The following is a 21,663-nucleotide window of genomic DNA, read 5'->3' as shown; positions in this document are numbered from 1 at the left end:
AAGCCTAGTGCTGTGCTGAGGAGCAGCTCCGCAAAGCCCTAACACAAGATGAGGGAACCTCAAGTCCAGGGGCTGAATAAATCACCCTCCAGGTCTTTCCATCCTGTCCATTCTCCAGTCCACAGTCCATAACTATCTGGTGAGTTTTTGCTTGGCTGGAATGTGTCCTTGGGCTCAAATGATTCCTCTTGCTTGCCTGGTTGGAGAATAGAAGGGTGTGTGAGTGTGTGTAGGCACTAGCCTCCCACCCTACCAATCAGCCAGTCTAAATATAAGTCAGGGCAGCCACTCATGCAGGGATACTGCAGGGAGCCTCCTTCCTGGATTGTGGTCTCAGTCAGCCCCAGGAGCCTTTAGTCCAGGAATAGGAGCCCTCTAGCTTTCCAGAAGTCACTGGACTCCAGTTCCCATCACCCCTACCCATTAGTCATGCCATCTGGGGCTGATGGGACTTGTAGTTTAACAACACCTGGAATACATCTTAGCTACCTCTGGCCTAAGTTATCACAGGGCACCTCCTCTCTTTGAGCAAAGTTCTGCCTGCTGTTAATGTACTGAAGAGTGATGTGCTCTTTCCCTGATAGCAGCTGTGGCAATAAAAAAATTAGGGTCCGGGACTTGGTGAGAGCAAAAGGATGCACCCCGGTTTCCCTCTCAAAAGCTCAGGTTAACACAGATGGGTTTCTGCCCAACAACAACCTTGTTGTTGGATTAGCAAACATGATTTGCCCGGAAAAGCAACCTTGCAGTCAAGAGCGAGTGATTAGCAGAGTTGGGCTTTTCCCATCAACAGCCATCCTGTTAGAGTAAGTCAGAGCGAATGAGTATCATGCATGGGTTTTCTGCCAAACAACAACCTTGTGGATCAGATCAGGGTGAGATTCACTGTTGGGCAAGGATTTGAGCAAATATCCAATACGCAGAGTCTAATATAATAAATGCTTTTGCAAATCAGTAGAAATCATAGGGGGGGATAGGTGACAGACTGTTATGATTGATGGAACTATTCAGTTTAAATATTCTTCTCTTCTTCCCCAGTACCCTTAAATTGTTTGATGGAACTGCTGATCTCTTTGATCTCCTGATTCCTTCCTTTTTTCCAACATCCGGAGAGGTAGCCATGCTACCAATATACCGGCTGCTTGGGGTTGCCAACGGGGTGCCCGTGGGCATGACAGTGTTCATGAGGACTTCCCTTGGTGACTGTGCAGTCTCTCCTGTCACATCACATGGTGTTCAGGGTGGTTAGCTCCTTCCCCTGCAATAGAGCTGAAGGAGGAAGTGAGAAGAGGGTTACTCTTTCAAACCTCCTCTTTCAGCTCTATGGACTTTTGGAGGCTCTGATCAGCCGGTGAGGCACTGAATGGAACGCAGGGTGGGGGAGAGAGAAAGGGAGCATTCTGGGATACTGTGAGGAGAAGAATGGGGAGAAAGTGGGATGTTACAAGAGGGGAGGGAAAGAACGAACACACACACACACACACACACACACACACCCCCCAGTAAAATGGGTCCTCTGGTTAATTTATTCACGAGTTTGTCTCTCCCGCGGCCGCAACCATCACCAAATCACAAATCACATCTGCATCCACTGACTACACTGAGAATATCAGTATCTCCTTGCTTTCCAAACCGATTATGGCTCAAAAACACGGATCCAAAGTACTGTACAGGTTCTCTCCCCGAGGAAGCCTGGCTGGTTGCTGTAGTTTACCCCTCACAGAGCTGCAGTTCTCAGCACCCTTAGCAAGCTAAGGTTTCCAGGATTCATTGGAGGAAAAAGAAAGGAACCTTAAATGCATGAAAACAAATCAGGACGAATACCCAAACAATAAGGCTGTCTGGATGCACCCGAAGTGATCTGTTCCAAATTGTAAGCGCAAAGCAGCAAAGGACCTGAGTCAGGAGCCCCCCCCCCTTTAAGACAATGAGCCAAGTTTTTACCTGCAAGAGAGCGGGGCCCTCTGGGTTATCCCTCACGCCCAGCCCAGCCGGCAAAAGCTTGGTGGCCCTGCCTTTGCATTGTGCAATTGTGTTACTATGGCGGTTGCCATAGAGGCTAGTGTAACCAACAAGGGGATATTGCAAGGAGCAGGTACAAAATGTAACAGAACTAGTCTAAAGAGCTTGTCCCTGGTGAAATCAGAGAAAACAAGAGCCTTCCAAAGGAGGGACAATAGCGCTGCATCTGTTTCGGGCTGTAATCTGGGGCGGAGGATCCTCCCACCTGTCACGCCTCCTCTCCCCAAGCTTGGGAAGGAGGCTCATTAAAACCACGCTTCAAAATTCCTGGCTGACTGGTCCAGAATATCTTCCCTGAGCTTCCCATTGTGGTGCCTTAAGACGAGTTAAAAATAAAACCACTGCAGCAAAAAACAACAACAACAAAACAGAAGAAGCAGAGTGCAGGAGCTGGTGGCTTCGAACTGAAGCCCAGTGTACATAACTAAAGTTGGCTTTGTATGGAGTTGTCACCCAAGACTGAGAACCTGCTTTTGAAGGTTCTCGCATAAGCAGGGTCTTCCCTGTTGTTGTTGTTGTTGTTTAGTTGTTTAGTTGTGTCTGACTCTTTGTGACCCCATGGACCAGCGCACACCAGACACTCCTGTCTTCTACTGCCTCCCCCAGTTTGGTCAGACTCATGTTGGTAGCTTCGAGAACACTGTCCAACCATCTCGGCCTCTGTCATCCCCTTCTCCTTGTGCCCTCAATTTTTCCCAACATCACGGTCTTTTCCAGGGAGTCTTCTCCTCTCATGAGGTGGCTGAAGTATTGGAGCCTCAGCTTCAGGATCTGTCCTTCCAGTGAGCACCCAGGGCTGTTTTCCTTAAGAATGGATAGGTTTGTTCTTATGGTGCTGGATGAGACTTCTGGACTTCTCAAGAGTCTCCTCCAGCAACATAATTCAAAAGCATCAATTCTTCATCGATCAGCCTTCTTTATGGTCCAGCTCTCACTTCCATACATCACTAGGGAAAACCATATCTTTAACTATACGGACCTTTGTCGGCAAGGTGATGTCTCTGCTTTTTAAGATGCTGTCTAGGTTTGTCATCGCTTTACTCCCAAGAAGCAGGAGTCTTTTAATTTCGTGACTGCTGTCACCATCTGCAGTGATTATGGAACCCAAGAAAGTAAAATCTCTCACTGCCTCCATTTCTTCCCCTTCTATTTGCCAGGAGGTGATGGGACCAGTGGCCATGATCTTAGTTTTTTTGATGTTGAGCTTCAGACCATATTTTGCACTCTCCTCTTTCACCCTCAGTAAAAGGTTCTTTAATTCCTCCTCACTTTCTGCCATCAAGGTTGTGTCATCAGCATATCTGAGGTTGTTGATATTTCTTCCGGCAATCTTAATTCCAGCTTGGGATTCATCCAGCCCAGCCTTTCGCATGATGAATTCTGCATATAAGTTAGATAAGCAGGGAGACAATACACAGCCTTGTCATACTCCTTCCCCAATTTTGAACCAATCAGTTATTCCATATCCAGTTCTAACTGTAGCTTCTTGTCCCACATAGAGATTTCCCAGGAGACAGATGAGGTGATCAGGCACTCCCATTTCTTTAAGAACTTGCCATAGTTTGCTGTGGTCGACACAGTCAAATGCCTTTGCGTAGTCAATGAAGTAGATGTTTTTTCTGGAACTCTCTAGCTTTCTCCATAATCCAGTGCATGTTTGCAATTTGGTCTCTGGTTCCTCTTCCCCTTTGAAATCCAGCTTGCACTTCTGGGAGTTCTCGGTCCACATATTGCTGAAGCCTGCCTTGTATCAACCTGTAATCCTCTAACTGGAGACAGTGGCACCCGGACCCGGGAACTTCTGCATGCAAAGCGGGTGTTTTGCCACTGAGCTACGAATCCTTGACTGGCTAAGTGCATCATGAGTTGGAGGGGGTGGGGAGGTGTATCCCCACTTCTGCCATGAATTCGCTAGTAAAGAAATCACAGAAGCCCTGCTTCACGGTGGATACATAACAGCAGTGTAACGTCAGCAGGATGTAGCTGGCATCATATGCCCTGTTATCATTGTGTACAGGCAGTGCCGGATTTAGGTAAAGGTAAAGGGACCCCTGACCATTAGGTCCAGTCGTGACCGACTCTGGGGTTGCACGCTCATCTCGCATTATTGGCCGAGGGAGCCGGCGTGTAGCTTCCAGGTCATGTGGCCAGCATGACAAAGCCACTTCTGGCAAACCAGAGCAGCACACGGAAACGCCGTTTACCTTCCCGCTGTAGCGGTTCCTATTTATCTACTTGCACTTTGACGTGCTTTCGAACTGCTAGGTTGGCAGGAGCTGGGACCAAGCAACGGGAGCTCACCCCGTCACAGGGATTCGAACTGCTGACCTTCTGATCGGCAAGCCCTAGGCTCAGTGGTTTAACCCACAGCGCCACCTGGGTCCCAGTGCCGGATTTACATATAAGCTAAACAAGCTATAGCTTATATAGCTATATTTAAAAGAAAAATAAACACTGGATGTATATTTCCAAAATATAAGATAAAAAAACAAATAAAATAAAGCCTACATACAGCAACAGTGTTTTGTTTTGTGTAGGCTGCTATGATGTAAGAAATGGGCCCTGCCTGCTAACTTGTTCCCTAAAATATCACTGGTTTGCTCATTTCTAACAGCGACAATTTGTTGTTGACAAAGGACAACTGGACATATAAAGGACCCCATTTCCTTCAGTAGCTTAGGGTCTCATCAAACCTAAATCTGGCCCTGTGTACAGGGCTGGCACCAGATTTCAGGTGACCCTTGGCAGCCCACCACCATTGCCCCTCCACACATGGTTTTATGGGTTCAAATCTCCACTCAGGCATAATGCTCACAGGGTAACCTTGGGCTCCAGGTTCCTCACCTGTAGGAGCATACAATATGAATTTCAACCCTGGGAGAATAATCCCTAACAAGCAGCAGAGAAATTCTCCTGCTTTGCGGCCCCGTTCAGCTCCCTGAGTTGCCACAGAACAACATGCTCCCTGCAAGGTACCAGCTGGAGAATCAATTCACCTTTCATTGCCTTTGCCAGTTGTGCGGGCCTTTAATTGCCTGCCTGCTGCTCCTTGCAGTTCTGCTGCTCTCCAAGGAGCGCCTCTCCAGGGCTGGGTGGGGACCTTCCTGCGTAATTGGGCAGGCGTGCGTACATTTTGAACTGCCGCCACTGTTTCAGTCGCCTAGGGTGTCCCCAGCTCCAGCTTGTGGCTCCACACCCGAATCAAGAGTTTGGTTTAACAGCCGGATTTCTAAAATCCAGACTTGAATTTTTGCAGTAGATCTGAGGCGAGGAGCTTCCCCCACCCCAAGAGCCACATCCCCAGGGCTGGGTGGTACCTGAGGCAAGAGTGGGTGGAGCAATGAATGCAAACTTCACCTTTGTAAAAATGGCTAGAGCAATGAAATTAAATTTTACTTTTTTGTCCATAGGCTAGTTGTTCCACACATTGTCCTCCACCCAGTCAGGCAAGAGACGTTATCTGGATTCAGTCCACTGTCATTATCTCAGTGATACTATTCACTAGTCCTACCCATTATAGTAGCCTGAAAGTGGTTTTGTGGTTATGGTATGTAAGAGCAATGCCATTCAACCAGTGATGCTGAGTGAGTTCATTTCCTGAGTCCAGACAAGACAAAGTTACAATAGGCAAAGTTTCTGCAAATATTCCTCTCTGTCCTCCATCCAGACAGGCAAGTGGCATTATAGATCATAGATAGAATCATAGAGTTGGAAGGGATCCAGAGGATCATCTAGTCCAAACTTCTGCAAGGCAGGAATATGCAACTGTCCCATATGGGGATCAAACCTGTAACCTTGGCATTATCAGCACCATGCTCTAACCAACTGAGCTATCCAGGGGCTGCCATGTAACTCATTATCTGAGTTCATTTTACCTTGCACAACAGGCTAATTTCTACACCAACACCCTTCTTGGTCCTCTATCCAGGCAAGCAAGAGGTATGATCGAGCTCAAGGCAAAACCAGCCAGGCAAAAACACTCAAGGAGAGTGTAAGGCAAGACCCATGAGAGGTGTGGCCTGAGAAGAGAGAGAGAGCGGCCAGGGGAAAATCCCAAAGGGCAGATAGAAAAAGGGCCCTTGGTTATGGGGCTCCCCTGCTGCATTGTAATGCCGACTAACATCCTTACACATTAATAACGGCAAACGATGTTGAATATTTTTATATTGGAAAGGAATCTGTACCACACTTAATTACATGCAACACACTTCACCAAGCAATTAAACCTCCATTTCCCCCATCCCGTCATTCATTCCCCAAAGCCTAGAAATGTCAACAAAACTCCGTTGTAATTAGAAGAGTCTCCTATAATATTTATCCCCCTTTTTTTGTACATAAAGCATGTTCCAACTTGTTCCCCGATTCTTAATTTCTGATCACGGCCAGCGTCCCTGCTAATTATGGGACGTAATGAGAGAAAATCGATAACAACAGCTTGTGGAAGTTGCCCTCAGCTTTTAGGGAAAGGCTGCAAATTACAAAAGGAGAGGTAGGTAAACAAGTCACTAATTGGGTTAAAATGAGAAATTATAGAGACTCCGGGGCTGATTTTACATATACAGTATGGCATTAGTGTAGCTTTTATATACTATGCCTATAACAACACAATAAACAGCAGTAAAATCCAATGCAATACATCATCAAATTTTTAAAAAATGTTATGGGTGCATTTGCAATTCATATTACAGGTAGTTCAAAACCAAACCAGTTTAAAATTCAATGTGCTCAGAGAAATGTGTGTATTAAATTGATGAAGATTCATACTCCCCTTATTCTCCAGAAATGTCATTCCTAAAATGAACACGACTCTATTCCAGTACTGTATGCTGAGAGCTTGCATCCACCCTCCCTGCCAGAAAGAATGCTTGTGCCTGAGTTTGCTTTTCACCTCTTCCCTCCCAGTCAATTTTCCTTTTGTGTTGTGTCACGATAGTAAGTGCAAGGGCACTTATTGATAATTGTAATCTGTTTGGGAGCTTTATTTGGCTGAAGAATGGGGTAAAATACCTTAAATAAAATAACTGTTTCCTCCCCCTAATAGAAGTCCCTGGGCGAGATCCTAGACTGAGGCATCACTTATTTTGGAGTAAACCCCATTGCATTCCAGTGAACTTTCTTCTGAGCATACATGCTTAGAATTGCATGGTGGTTTAGTTAATTTAGCTCCAATCAAAATCAGCCTGGTGCAAGTTAGGTGATGAGAAAGGATGAGGGATAAATTCACACACCAACCTACATTATATTAGGATAAAAATGTCCTTACAAGGCAAAATCACATTAAAAAATGAGTACAGTATATTGGAAGAAATATGCTGTAGAATGCTGATGGGTTTTTGTATGTAATAGCAAGCTGATCTCGAAATGTAGTATTCTTAAGACTGACAAAATGAGAATCAGAGAGAATTTGAAAATGGCAGCATTGTCCATCCTTGGCCATTGATTTCAGTGGGGTCAATGCTCAGCTCACTTGTTCTGGATTTGACCCAGGCACAGAGCCATAGCTAGGTGATCTTGCGCCCCTGGCAGAACCGTCCAGATTGCACCCCCTATTTAAAGAAAAAGGAATGTGGCACAGAAAAATATATAGAGAAAAACAGGGCCTCCAAATATCATATAAAGACCCTTTATTAAAAACCTTTTCTTATGAGGCAATAATCAATCTTTTTATTTATAGACATATTTAAAAGCCAATTTCGTGTGCCTCCCCTGCGCCTCTTGGCGGGGGCCTTCCTCACCTACCCCCAAGCTATGGCCCTGCCCTGACATTTCTTTAGGATTAAGTTGGCCTCTTCCTGAGACAAATGGGAGAGAGAATTAATTTACAGATGGAGTGATGGCGACTGGCGACCCAATCTGGCTCCAGAATACGGTAGTTCCTGATTCTGAAGATATCTCTCCCAATTAATAAAGCCTTGCATTTGCTTATCAGGTTGGGAGAAAACAGAAAAACGCTTTAGCAGCCCTCTTTCCCAGGACAGCCAAAAAACGATCAAGGGACTGGTTGTGAAATGACCTATCTGAATCAGAGAGCCACCAAAACACACACACACACACACACACACACACACACACACACACACACCCCTTGGTGCCAGACACATGACACAGGCAGAAACCCAACAGGTATGTCATTGATTGCTCATTACTGCATCACCTTACTGGTGATGGAAAAGCTTTACCAGCTAAGTTCCACCTGTTATGTAGCTCCCTCAGTCTTAGATGGTGATGTGTATCATATTGCTTATCCAGTTCCCATCTTTTGCAGACAATTTAAGTGTGTGTGTGTGTGTGTGTGTGTGTGTGTGTGTGTGTGTGTGTTTAAAAAACCCCAGTAAATAATGGGATGGGATGGAATGAATTTATGGATCAGCAACATATGACACCGACACAGAAAAGAAGCAGAGGGTTGCCTCCAGCTATGTTTTACTCACCTTGAAATTAATGGACCTAAGTTAGCCATGGCCATTAACTTCAATGGGTCTGCTATGAGTAGGACTAGCATTGGACAAAAGTAGGAGAAGTAAAATTGGCTAAGCATCAGAGCATCCTTTGATCTGCATGGTGGTTCCATGGATCTAGTGCCAGTATAAGGAGAATGTTGCAGGATTAAGCAAAGCAGTCTGGAAAAAGAAGCATGATGCATGTGTGGGTGTGCATGTCTGTGCATTTCAAGACTTTATGCAGAAGTTTTAACAGGCCTTAGCCCCAGCTTGACCCAAAGCTTCATGTCTGCCAAATTGCTACGCCTGATGATAAGGAAGCAAAGTTGTTTGCTGCGGCTGCACAGGTCACTCTTATCCAAATAATCAGATCAGGTGTGCTTCAATAAAACAATACAGGGCTGTTTGCATGAAATGGAAGGTCCAATGTCAGGTGATCAATTTGTGCAGCCTTTGCCAACCTGGTGCCTTTCAACTAGAAACATAGAATTGTAGAGTTGAAAGGGACCCTGGGGGTCATCTAGTCCGCTTAAAAACCTCCAATGAAGGAGAGTCTACCACCCTCCAAAGCAGTCTGTTCCACCTTCAAACAGCTCTTCCCACCATAAAGTTCTCCCCATAGCCCTCCAGATGCTTTTGGGCACCAGTTCCTAGTAGCCCCAGACAACCTAGTCAGGAAACTGGAGTGCTGTGATTCCTGCATTTCAAGGGGTTGGATTAGATGACCCTTGGAGATCCCTTCTAACTCTACAGTTCTGTGATTCTAGGTTCCTCCTTCCTGGCTAAGATGGTGCCTGCTGCCAGAATTTTGCCTAGACTATTTAACCAACAAAGGCAACCACTTAATTGGATAACAATGTGATTTGAAGCACCTTTACTCAGAAATAAATTGGGCTGTGTTTGAGCGGGCTGACTCCTAAGTATGTACATACAGGATGTCAGCTGAAACATAACAGTCAGCAGCCTCTTCCAGAGCAACTATCTATTGAGCATTCATCTCCCAGATTGCTTCTACAAAGCTTACGCAGTGGTTAGATGGCATTCAGGTCTGTTCATTCAGAGGTTATCTGACAATAAACATTCATCACAATTTGCTTACACAATCTGTCATTCCATTAATCATTTACTCATCTCACACTTTTCAGTGCACTTTCTCCCAACAGTTTCCTGCTGCAGTTTCCTAACTGCAAAAAAGGAGGTCTGTTTCTTTTTCAAAGAGGCTTTGTTGGGCTGAGGCAACGGAGTACTTTAATCCACTTTGATTGCTGCGTAAACCTGAATTTCCCCAGTATGCCTTTTAAATCCCTTCTGCAAAAATACGGATAGCCTGGGAGGCACCCCAAGTTACAAAGCCAGATGTGAGCAGGGTCATATACCTATGCAGAAGGTGTTGGATGCTTTTAGGAGAGTTTTCAGGAAAAGAAAAAAAGAAAGAAAAGGGGGACCAGGTGAGGCAAGTTGTCTAGGGTTTCCGCTCCAGGGCCTGCTCTCTAATTCCTCAAGGCAGGGACATAGTTGGGGGAGTGAACAGCCCCTCCCCGCCACACTTGGCGTTCCAGGAAGGAGTGCGCGGGCCTTTGCCACACATTTCACATAGCTTTCGACAGCTCCAATGTCATCACCTAGGCGACCGCGACGCTACTTTGTCAGCGGGTGCAGTTAAATAACTCAGAATCTCAACTCTTTAGGCCTCTCTCTCTCTCTCTCTTTGAGGGAAACCCAAACTTACTGGGGGCTGCGAACAGGTAAGAGGACACATTCCCCTTCTCCTCCTTCGCTCTGCTCTAGAAGCTCTTTTTTTGCTTTTAAAAGAAGGTGTGATTTGCACACTTTTGATGGTCACAATCAGATCCTGGTGTTGCAGGCTGCGATGCAAGGGAGAGGGGGGTGGGGTTTGCTTCCCTGGCTAATCCCCCTCTGGCAGGAAAGATAGGTCTGCATTTTTGGATGGGGCATTAGCACTACAGCAGACACATGGCCCATTGGCAAAAGTTGTGTGTGGATGACTTGGCTCTAGAGAGTGATGCTCGCCGGCATTTGCGTTCAGCTGTTTCTATAATTTCAATAGGAATGGAAGGTTCTGCTCAGTTTTGGTTCTCTGGGGTTCTCATTTTACCCAGTCTTGAATTCAGTTATCCATGTTGATAAGCAATTTGCACTTAAAAAAAAACAACTCATCAGCATTTTAGCGCAAATTTCTTCAAATAAGCATATTTCAGCAAAGCAATTTCCACCAATACATGCATTTGCACGCAGAATTCTACCACGGCTTCAGACTTGGCAACACCCCCGGACTCCTTAAGGGAGTACCCTTCCGCATTTGGGGGAGGTGATGGCAGCAACCTCCCCCCCCCACCTGTACCTTTCAGAGATAATCCAATGCCTACCACCAAAACCAAAGTTGTGACGAGTTGCTACGAGGTAGGCGAAAACCACCAGGCCAGAGCCAATTTGCCCAGTGGGAAAATTCCTACCAGGCCCCTCAACGGCGACCAACTGAGGTCCGCAGCAATGCCAAAGTAGAACCTTGCCTAAAGGGGTGGGGGTGGGTGGGAAAGCGAAGCAGCTGGGGGTCCGAAAGAAGCAAGGCCGATTCCCTGCCACACACTCGCTTAAATCAGCGAGCCACGCCCCCTTGGAACCTCCTAATTGGATGAGCCAAGGGCGCGCCGTGGCAGGGAGCTGACCAATGGGCTGGGGGGGGGGGAATGGCAACCATTCCCCCCCCACGTGAAGGCCTCGTGGGCCCACAACGTGGGCGGAAGAGATTTTGTTTCAGAAAGTACGGGTTGCACAGGCTCACCTTTAAATGTGAACTGAATCACCCCCAAACATATATGTGTTCTGAATCACAGCCTCAGTCTCCCACTGAAACCGCCAACAATTCCCAAGTGTTGAAGCTTGACCAGATTGAGCCAATGCTCTCATAAAGTTGTGGATTACTGTATGTGGCAAGTGGTTATTGTTGCGGCACCACCAATGAAAATGCGTTAAAAGGTTACATAAATAGAGAAGTATTTGATTCAATCTAAAATGGGCAGTGAGAAACAGTCACAGAAGGGAGGGGGTCAAATCACCTACACCTCCCCACCCCGATTCCACAAATATTATCGAAAAGCATTGAAAATTTTCTGAGGTTCTGTCCCCTCGCGTGCAGAAGTGTGCCCCCCGCAATGTCCTACTGATGGGTTATTTTTTATTTTTTACCTGTGATTTCCCAAGAATGGCTCAACAACTTTAATTCCCTAAAAAAAGTTCAACAATGCGGGCTGCCCAAAAAGAGCTGTTTTAACTGTAAAAATATAAATACCATAAATGTGTCTTCAGCAGCTGGTTGTGGGGAAAGGCAGACTGCAGCCTTTCGTTTGGGCTGATGAGAACAAAATGAAAGCAGGGGGCATGGAGGGAGACAGCACCCAGCAAAACATCGCCACAGGGAAGGCTTTTTTTCAGTCAAAACTCACAGAAACCCAGTTCCGGCACCTCTCAGGTGGGCACCAGTGCCATCGTAAGAGAACAAGGGGAGTGGTGTTTGTGGTGATTTCTGACACATCTTTTTTCTAGAGAAATAGCACTGATCACACCCACACACCCTCCCATCACCCACGAGCAGGCAATAGCCCAATCAAATAGGCCCCCCCAACCCCCCCCCATTTCACAACATAGGAGTACTGTGAGCAGGAGCTGGGCGAACCACATTGGAGACCCCAGGCCTAGTAGTAGGGGCAATCTCATCCTTTATTTGCACACTGTGGCTCCAGTTCAAATCATCTGTCAGGAGAGTTATTCCCAGGATGCAAGCAGGAGGCCCATGAGGTTGCTGCTGGGGTGGGGTGGGGTGGGGGGGCTTCTGTTGCCTCAGGCAGTTACTTCACACCACTTCTTGGGGGGGCTGGCCTTGCCTGAGGTCATTATGGACATGCACACTGGTATCTGTTTACCTGTAAGCACAAACCTTTGTTTGTTTGTTTCTTAAATACATGTTTCTCAATCTACCAGATTTGTACAAAACAGCAGCTGTGTGTGTGTGTGTGTGTGTGTGTGTGTGTGTGTGTGTGTGTGTGTTGCTCCAAGCCAAGAAACCTGAGATCCATGGGTATTTGTCTGCATGTGCACATACACCTTTTGTGATCTACTTTTTCCTTGCACAAAATAGCAATCAAAAAAAACTAAAAATACAGTAAGCGATGCCTCACTCCAAACTAGGTAAAGATTTGGAATGAGGCATATTGAAAAGCATTGAAAGTACTCAGTTATCTGAGGTTCTGCCCCCCACCCCCCATCCCCACAGAAACCTGTCCCCCGCAATGTCCTATTTACAGGGTATATTTATCTGTGATTTCCTAAGAAAAGCTTAACAACTTCAGTTTGGCCCATGGGTCAAATCAATGATGTACCGTTACTTAGAATTTGGAAGGCATACTGAATGGATGAGCCAAAGACCATACAGTATTTAAAAGCAGGGGGTTTGTGAATAAAAGGAGAAAGAAATGGAAGGACTGTAGCTCGGTTGCAGAGTTTCTGCTTTGCATGCAGAAGGTCCTAGGTTTAATTACCAGCATTGTCGGATAGGATTGGGGTAGATCCCTGCCTGCATCTCCAGATAGGACTGCCTGCATTTTTGGAGAGCCACTGCCTGTCAACGCAGGCAATACTATGGGGGTAGCTTTCTGTTTAAACAACTATTCATTTAGAACTATTCATGATAACCGGAATCTTATTATCATTGAGAATGGGGCTGGGGTACAGTGGGAGAGCAGCTTCCTGTGTTTCTGTGTGACAGCAAGGGTTTGTCTAGAAAGAGCAGGGCTGGTGTCTGGTTTGACAGGGCCCTGATCAGTTCTTACTAAAGGGCAGCAGCACTGGGACAACTGAGCAGGCAGTGGAGCAGAACAGCAGCAAAGAGCTCAGAACTCTGAAAGTGCTGGACAAGGTGGCTGAAGACTCTGCCCCCTTAATTTCTTGAGAATGCCTCTGAACATGAGAAAAGTCTTGCTAGAGCAAGCCAAGGACCCATGCCAGTTGCTGGGGAATTGCAAGAGGTGAAAGCATGGCTGATCTCTGGTGCTGCAGTTGGATTTCCCAGAGGTTGCTGGTTGGCTGTGGTTGAGAACCAAATTCTTATGATAACCTCAGGAGAAAAACCCTGTCCAGTTTCCCTACAAGTCACCAAAGTTTCATATATGCAGGTCCACTGTGACACCTCTATGAGGAAAGGTAGCAGCCTTAGGGACTTTTTAGTTTGGAGAATGGAGAAAACTTGTCCTCTCTCTCTTGTAATGTTAGAACTCATGAACATCCCATGAAGCTGCAAGGCTCAGCACAGATAAAAGGAAGTCCTTTTTTATGCAACATACTTATCAGCTTTGGAACTCCCTCCCACAGGAGACAGTAGTGGCCACCAACTAGGATGGCTTTAAAAGGGCAAAATCAAGAAAGAGAAGACTGGTGACTGGGAGTGGCCGCCAGGACCGTATAACACCAGTCCTAAAAGATCTTTATTGGCTCCCAGTGCATTTCTGAGCACAATTCAAAGTGCCCTAAACAACCTTGGCCCAGTATACCTGAAGGAGCATATCCTCCTCCATTCTTCAACCCGGACACTGAGGTCCTCCTCCGAGGGTCTTCTGCAGGTTCCGTCCCTGCGAGAAGTGAGGTTACAGGCAACCAGGCAGAGGGCCTTCTTGGTAGTGGCGCCACAGGAACACCCTCCCTTCAGATGTCAAGGAAATAAACAACCACCTGACTTTTAGAAGACATCTGAAGGCAGCCCTGTATTAGGAAGTTTTTAATGTTTGATGTTTTAGTATGTTCTGAAATATGCTGTGAGCTACCCAGAGTGGCTGGGGAAACCCAGCCAGATGGGTGGGGTATAAATAAAATCATCATCATCATCAATGACTACTAACCATGACAGTTATGCTCTGCCTCCATGTTCAGAGCCAGTAATGCTTCTGGGATGTACATCATAACCTTTTCTTGCAGAGGTGTTGCTCCAGCCCTTTGGTCATTTTAAGGGTCCAGAAGCATTCTGGAAACTTCAGGTGGTGGCTGCAGTTGCCTCACCAAATGCTTATTTATGGAGTGCCTGGCTGTTAATAAACGCCCTTCCCCAAGGAGGCTGATGTCACCAGCATGGATGTCCATGTCAAGGCTAGCACCAGCAGTCAGCCAGGCTGATCCCTTGCCGAGGGCCCCAGGACTTGGCCCAACTCATGGCCTGTTACTGGCTTCCCACCTTGACCTCCTTGCCATGTCTGGGCTCAGAGAAATTGCCAAGTGGGACCTTCACAGAGCCTGTTTTTTTTTGGGAGAGGTGGCCAGTCACTGCCTGCTCTTCCCCATGGGATTCAGAATCCACCTGAAGAAGGGGAACATCACCCAAGCACATGGCGATTAGCAAGGGAACAAAAGAGATATTTATTGATGCAAAGTTGCAGCAGCTCTAAATGTTGTATCTTTCCCCAAATTCCAACAAAGAAGAACCACTAGAACTTGAAATGTGGTGGATTAATACTTTCCTGGCTCCCCTCCCCCCTTTTGCTCCTACTTCCAGTTCGTTTGGGGTCAATTATGGCTTCTCTTAACAGTTTTGCTCAATAAGTTCAGTAGATGTAAGAGTCCTCAGAAATGGATAACAGGGAAGGGGCACAGATTAGGGGTAAAGCATTTATTTTGCATGTAGAACCTGCTTTCCCCGGAATCTGTTTCCCCAGGTTTGAATGCCTGGCGTCTCCAGGTAGGGCTGGGAACATTCACTGTCTGAAACCCAGAAGGGCTGCTGTCTGTTAGTGTAGGTGATACTGGAGTAGATGGACCAACAGGACCATAGCAGCACAAGGCAGCTTCTTGTCTTTTGAGGAAGGTCCATAGCACCTGCTTTGCATGCAAGAAGGTCCCAGGATCAATCTCCAGCGCCCCCATGTAGTACTGGGAGAGACTCCCTGCTGCTGCCTGTCAGTGTAGGCAGTACAGAGTTAGATGGACCAATGGTTCTGACTCACTTTGAGGCAGTGTGTTATGTTCCTAACAAGGTTTAGAAAACACAACTGATATGTCAAGAGCCACAAGCTCAGGAAATCCAGAAGACAACCAGCAGCAACTCTGGGGTAGGAGCCAGTGTGAACTAGCTGCCCACCCCAATCCATTAGGATGAGTTGGGGGCACCTGCATATTCCTGCATTGCAGGGTGTTGGACTAGATCACCCTTGGGGTCCCACCATTTCTGCAATTCTATGATTCTAAGTAAACAGGCAATTAATTATAGGCCTGATGCCTTTTTAAAAATATATATATAAATAATGCCAGAAGCTGTTTACCTTTGACAGCCACATAGCAGGCTGAAATGGGGAGGGCAAAGCTTTCCTAGCAAGGACATGATGAGGGGGGATACTCTATACCTGCTGAATTTCTACCTGTGACCCCAATATGGAAAGTGAAAAGAGCATCTGTCCATAAAGCTGCTGGCTGGGCTAATTAATTATGTTGTATTTTTATATAGAGGAACACCAGAGCCTCCGACCTAACTGGTGTGCAGGTTGCTTCCTTCCTTAATCCCTTGGCTGGTCCCCTGGTTCCAAGAGCTTGGGGATCTAGCACTCATCTCCTCTGCGGCCTTGTGCTTGGAAACAAAAGCCCTGTAGAACTCATTACATTGAATTGTTACCATTTCAGCTCTAGGCAGAACTGGAACCTGGCCTCAGATGTAGTAGCAAAGCACTGCAGCACAGCCTGGGGCAGAGGGAGGCGGTAAACCAGATTGTTATCCTCCCCCCCCCATCCCCCCAAATGCAGACCAAATTTGACAACTGAGTGGTACATCACAGTGACGCCTGGTTGACCCTTTTTGCCTACATGGTTTGACACCAAACCATGCTGGCAAATGCACTCCACAGGATTCAGCAATCAGCTTATTGGGGTATTATTATTTTTTTGTAAAGGGCTTTACAGATGCTGATCAGCTGATTGGTGGTGTTTGTGCTACCACTTTTGCCTGAACCAGGACTTTTACCTCTACATAGGAAGAGAGAAAGCTGCAGAGCCAGTCCATCTAGTTCAGCATTGTCTACACTGTCTGGCAGTGGGACATTCCTAGCCCTGAAATGCTCTGCCACTGAACTAGGGCTCCTCCCCTGCACAATACCTAACTTCTTCTATGACATATCAGGTGTTGGGCAGATGGCTGTGGCTTTGCTGAAATGGCCTTGAGGGCCAAATGGCGAGGCTTGGTAGACCTAATCTGATTTGAAGGCTGGAAGTTTCCCAACCTTGATCTAGCTTCACAGTCAAATGGCTGTTAAAAAGCTTCACATCCATGGCTGTTCAAAATCACCTTATAATTATCTGTACTATTTTATTTTATTTTTAAGGCACTTTGTGTTTTAACATGGTACATCACCTTATTTTATGACGCAGCAGTACAGTATATGAGCACTTCTTTAAATAAAATATCTCGGAGCTAGCTAAGCTGATTTCCTCCTCCCTTTACCCCCTTTAGGGCCATCTATCCTTCATCAGAAACCCCTGCTGTGAAGATGTCTGAGTCTTCCCCAGCAGACGAAGGCACCACATTCGAGCACCTTTGGAGCACCCTGTAAGTATCATTTGTATGCCACTGTCTAGGTGCACGGAGCTTTGCGGTGACAAGCCCCTGCTCCAAAGAGCTTACAGTAATGTCATTGTTGGCCTGAGTGCCTTTCCATGCACAATTTTGGCTAGTTTTTTCTCCCCTTCCAGGCAAACAGGAGACCCCACATGTATTGTTTTTTGATGCCATAGCTGGATTTAGGAGCTTCACCTAGCTGATGCAGATAGTAGAAAGGGCTTGTTGTCCCCCCCCCCCATTGTCAAGCAGGTGACATCAAACTGCACAGACACCATCATTACAGTAACCTGTGCTTTTGGCCAGGACCCCACAGAAGAGCTGGCATGACTCAGTAACAGGACAGGCGTTCAGGACCCTGGCCAGCTCCTTGAAGCACAGATACCACCAGCTAAGGATGCAGCTCCAGCAAAGGTGCAGAGCCATCTGGGGGGTTTAAATAATATTGCAGCCATCTAGCTCCACCCCCCTCTGGGGGAAACTGCTGCACTTGAAGAGGTCATGCCCTATTTAAGCCAGAGGTTGCTAACCTTTCTGGGGCCCATGGGCCCATCTGTAAGTAGAAGAAACTGTTGAGGGCAACAGGTGCACAGACTGTTCAACTGGCTGCAGCAAAGTGCTGCCTTCAAGTCTAATTTTAGCAGAAGGAAAGGAACTGTGGGCTCTTACAGAGACAATTCCTATCTGAGGCATTGGCACCAGCAGGGCTGGGGACCAGCACTGCTGTTCTAGGCTGCAGAGTGGTAATAGCAAAGTGCCCTCCCTCTACTGTGGACAGTTCCAAAAGGGACTTGTCCTCAGAGTCAGACTCCTCTCCAGTGGGAGTTGACAGTGCAGGGTTGGTGTTTTCAGGGCTCTTACCAGGCCTGGCTCTGTCTGAACAGTTTCCCCCATCATCTCTTCACCAATATTTCAGCCTTCACCAATCGCCATACAACAACCAAGTGCATGCATTTGTATTCCAGATGAAATTAGTTTGCAGAGATGCACAGTTTCGAAAGGCAATTTTAAAATGCATGCATTCAAAATGATGTATATCACAGGGACATAGGAAGCAGCCTTCTTCGGAGTCAGGCTATTGGTCTTACAAGCTTAATTTGGTCTGAACTACCTATATTGACTGGCATCAGCTCTCCAGAGTTACAGGCAGGGATCTATCTCCCAGCCCTACCTAGAGATTCCAGGGATTGGATCTTCTGCAGGCAAAGAGCACCACATAATGCCTGCTCTATGCTTGCAAGGAATCAGTCCTTCAGTGTGGCAGCACTTCTTATTTGAAACACACTGTCCATTGATATTAAGTAAGTGCCTCCACTGTACCGTTTTCTGTGCCCCAGACAGCTAAATTTGACATGCTATTAAATTTGCAAATTTATTTCATTATGTATATATTTAAACTGCTGGCTGTATTTTGCAAAAAGCAGCCCAGCTAAGACATGATTTTATTGGTAATTTTAATAAGTGCCTTATATTGCATGCCTGCCATGTACCAAGCAATCCTAAGTTTTGCCAGATGAGCCTCAACTCAGCTGGCAGAGCCCTGCTTAAGCTGTGGGACTTACTGACTGAGCTGAGGGTGGGGAACTTACTTTAGTGTAGCTCCAAATCAGTTGTGAAAATGCAAGATCCTCTAAACCCATACTCTCTCATCCCAGGGAATCTTGAATTTTGATTGCACCATTGAAGATTTTGGGGATTAAGCTGGTATATATATACCTTGCTAAATATGAATGAATGAATGAGTAGAAGTGCAAGGTGAGGCTGCATTCAGTGGAGACCAGACCAGATGCACTGAAGCCTTCTTGTTTCCTTTCCACCAGGGAACCTGACAGCACTTATTTTGACCTTCCCCAGTCGGGGCATGCAGGGAGCAGTGAAGCTTCTAACCGCACAGAGGTCACCATGGATGTCTTCCAGATGAGAAGCATGAATGACTCTGTAATGGTAAGAGATGGCAAGAAATTGGAAGGCTTTGTTGATTCAGTTGAGGCTGCAGAGGAATGACATGGTGATAAGGTGGTACAAGGGACACTTCAGACTTCAAGCAGTGGTGTCTGGACTGGTAGGGTGGAAGGTGGGGAGATGAACAGTAGGTGGCGCCAGAGCCAAGGGTAGCCAGAGCCAACTGATCCCAGTTTTGTCTCCATCTTCCTCTCTGTTGAGTTCTGCAAGAGGCAACACTGAGACTAAGGAAGTGGAAGCTGATAGGCAGTGCCACCTCCTGGGCTGTAAGTAAGAAGGCAATACAGCTGGAGACTAGCTGAGATCATAGGGCCCCTTTGGCCCTAGTGGAACAGCCTCCTTCAACTACTACTACTTCTACCACCACCACCACCACCACTACTACTACTACACACACACTGATATTTCACACTCCTAGTCTGAAATGGTACTGTTTCTCTATCATTTCAACACTCTACCAACTTGTCCTGCAGAGATTTGGCCTCAGGAAGTGTTTGCACCAGCTAAATTCTCAAGGAAAGGAGGAGGTGAGCTCTTTCAAGGTTGCCCCAATCCAGTAGATTGCTGCTTTAACACTACATCCTTTTCTTTTACATTTTGAATTTTGTGTGATGTGATTTCCTCACAATAAACCTCATTTTTGTTAATCACACTCTTAAACTACATATATAGTGAAAAGGAAACAATTTGGGGGACCACTTTTGTCATCATGTCATCACAGCAGGGGAGCAAAAGAGCAGCCAGTTCTTCTTCTTCTTCTTCTTCTTCTTCTTCTTCTTCTTCTTCTTCTTCTTCTTCTTCTTCTTCTTCTTCTTCTTCTTCTTCTTCTTCTCCTCCTCCTCCTCCTCCTCCTCCTCCTCCTCCTCCTCCTCCTCCTCCTCCTCCTCCTCCCTTTGTTGGTCCACATCCAGGACCTAAGACCTTCTGGATGCAAAGCAGATGCTCTACCATTGAGCTATGCTCCATCTTCCAGAGTTGCTTTTTGGCTGAATCAGACCATTGGGCCACCTTTTGTCTCCTCTAATTGGCAGCCGCTCTCCAGAATCTCAGGCAGATGTCTTTCCTATCAGATGGTGAACTCAAGCCCCTACCACCCCATTAGCCTGCGGATATCCCCTCCAAACTCTATGCTCGCCATCTGCTCACCAAACTAACAGCCTGGCTAAGTGAAAATAACACCTTACATGAGGAACAAGCAGGGTTCGGAGCTGGATATAGTACCACTGACCAGTGTTTTACACTAACTCATATTATCAACAAATATACCAATCAAAACAAATGTAATCTGTTCGCTGCTTTCATTGACCTATCTGCTGCTTTTGACTCAATCAACCGTAATAGACTGTGGGAGATACTCTCAAATGCCAATATAGACTTACGGCTATTATAATTAATTCGTGAATTGTATTGCGGCACTGGAACACGAGTCAGAGTGGGTTTAAAGGGAGGTCTGTCGGAAGCATTCAAGACATCAAAAGGAGCGAAACAAGGCTGCATAATGGCTCTCACACTCTTCAACTTTTACATAAATGATATGGTGCCACACCTAGCACTGGTGCAATCCCCCACCCCATCAATTAGCAATAGGAAAATATCTTGTCTGCTGTATGCCAATGATGTGGTGCTCCTATCAGTCTCCCGATTACGGTAGGTCTTAACAATCTGCTTGCAGCATTTAGCATGTATTGCAAGCGGGAAGACCTCATTGTGAATTACCCTAAGACCAAAATTATGGTCTTTGGGAAGCGTAGTCCCAGATTCAAATGGAAAATGAATCAGCAGAATCTGGAGCAAACATGCTCCTTCTGATATCTGGGAGTTCTCTTCACTGAGATGCTATCATGGAAGGGGCACATTGAGGCTACGAAACTCAAAGTGCAGAAAGCTTGTGGGGCATTAATGAAATTCTATTTTATGGTGGGTGGACCTGTGCTGAAAATCTTTGCCAGCAAAGTTGTTTCCCAGATGCTCCATGGAGTAGCGATATGGGGCATGGACCCAAAGGCTAACAAAGCCCTAGAAATAGTGCAGAACAAATTCCTCAGGAAAGTGCTCTCGCTCCCCAACGGGACTCTAGCTGCTCTTCGTGCTGAAGTTGACGTGACAACAATACAGGCTAGAATTGATTACCTGTGCCTAAATTATGTGAAAAGACTTCAATCTCTTTCGGAGGACAGATTCCCCGCTATGTCTTACACAGAATGGGAACAGACCAAATGCTGGAAGGCTGGCATCCAACGCCTCTTGTCCCAATATCAATTACAAGATCTTCAGGTGACCATGAAGATAGATAAGAGGCACTTAAGAGACTGTCTCTTTAGGTCCGATGCAGAAAGGACATTACGAAGAGAGACTCTGTCTGTGTGGACAACCCTGTGCCATTATTTATTGCAGTGCCCATTATATATAGACCCAAGAGACCGATTTATAAAACCCCTGTTTACGAATGAAACACATTTGAATAGGGTGGAAAGGGTGAAATGGCTGCTGAGCGACACCAATGACTTTGTTACTTATAAAGTAGCACTCTATGTGCTAGCAGCTAAGAAGATCAGGAGGAAGGAACTAGACAAAATAGCAGTCAACTGCAAAGGGGATTTGGATATTTAATTTGGCACATCTTACCTGAGAATCTTC

General features: G+C 46.2%; 1 protein-coding gene across 2 annotated transcripts in view; it reads left to right on the top strand.

The window, feature by feature from the left end:
- Nucleotides 1–10,099: 10,099 nt before the first annotated feature.
- Nucleotides 10,100–21,663, top strand: part of TP73 (tumor protein p73) — a 90,041-nt gene continuing 78,477 nt past the window's right edge. For both annotated transcript variants that reach the window (XM_060276161.1, XM_060276159.1), the window contains exons 1-3: nt 10,100–10,207; nt 16,960–17,055; nt 18,885–19,008. In XM_060276161.1, coding sequence (XP_060132144.1) covers nt 16,997–17,055; nt 18,885–19,008 — 183 coding nt within the window. In that variant the 5' untranslated portion in view covers nt 10,100–10,207; nt 16,960–16,996. The remainder of the gene's footprint in view (nt 10,208–16,959; nt 17,056–18,884; nt 19,009–21,663) is intronic.

The sequence above is a fragment of the Zootoca vivipara genome, chromosome 6, assembly GCF_963506605.1.
Source record: "Zootoca vivipara chromosome 6, rZooViv1.1, whole genome shotgun sequence".
Lineage (NCBI taxonomy): Eukaryota > Metazoa > Chordata > Lepidosauria > Squamata > Lacertidae > Zootoca > Zootoca vivipara.
This window is presented reverse-complemented; position numbering and strand designations above follow the sequence as displayed.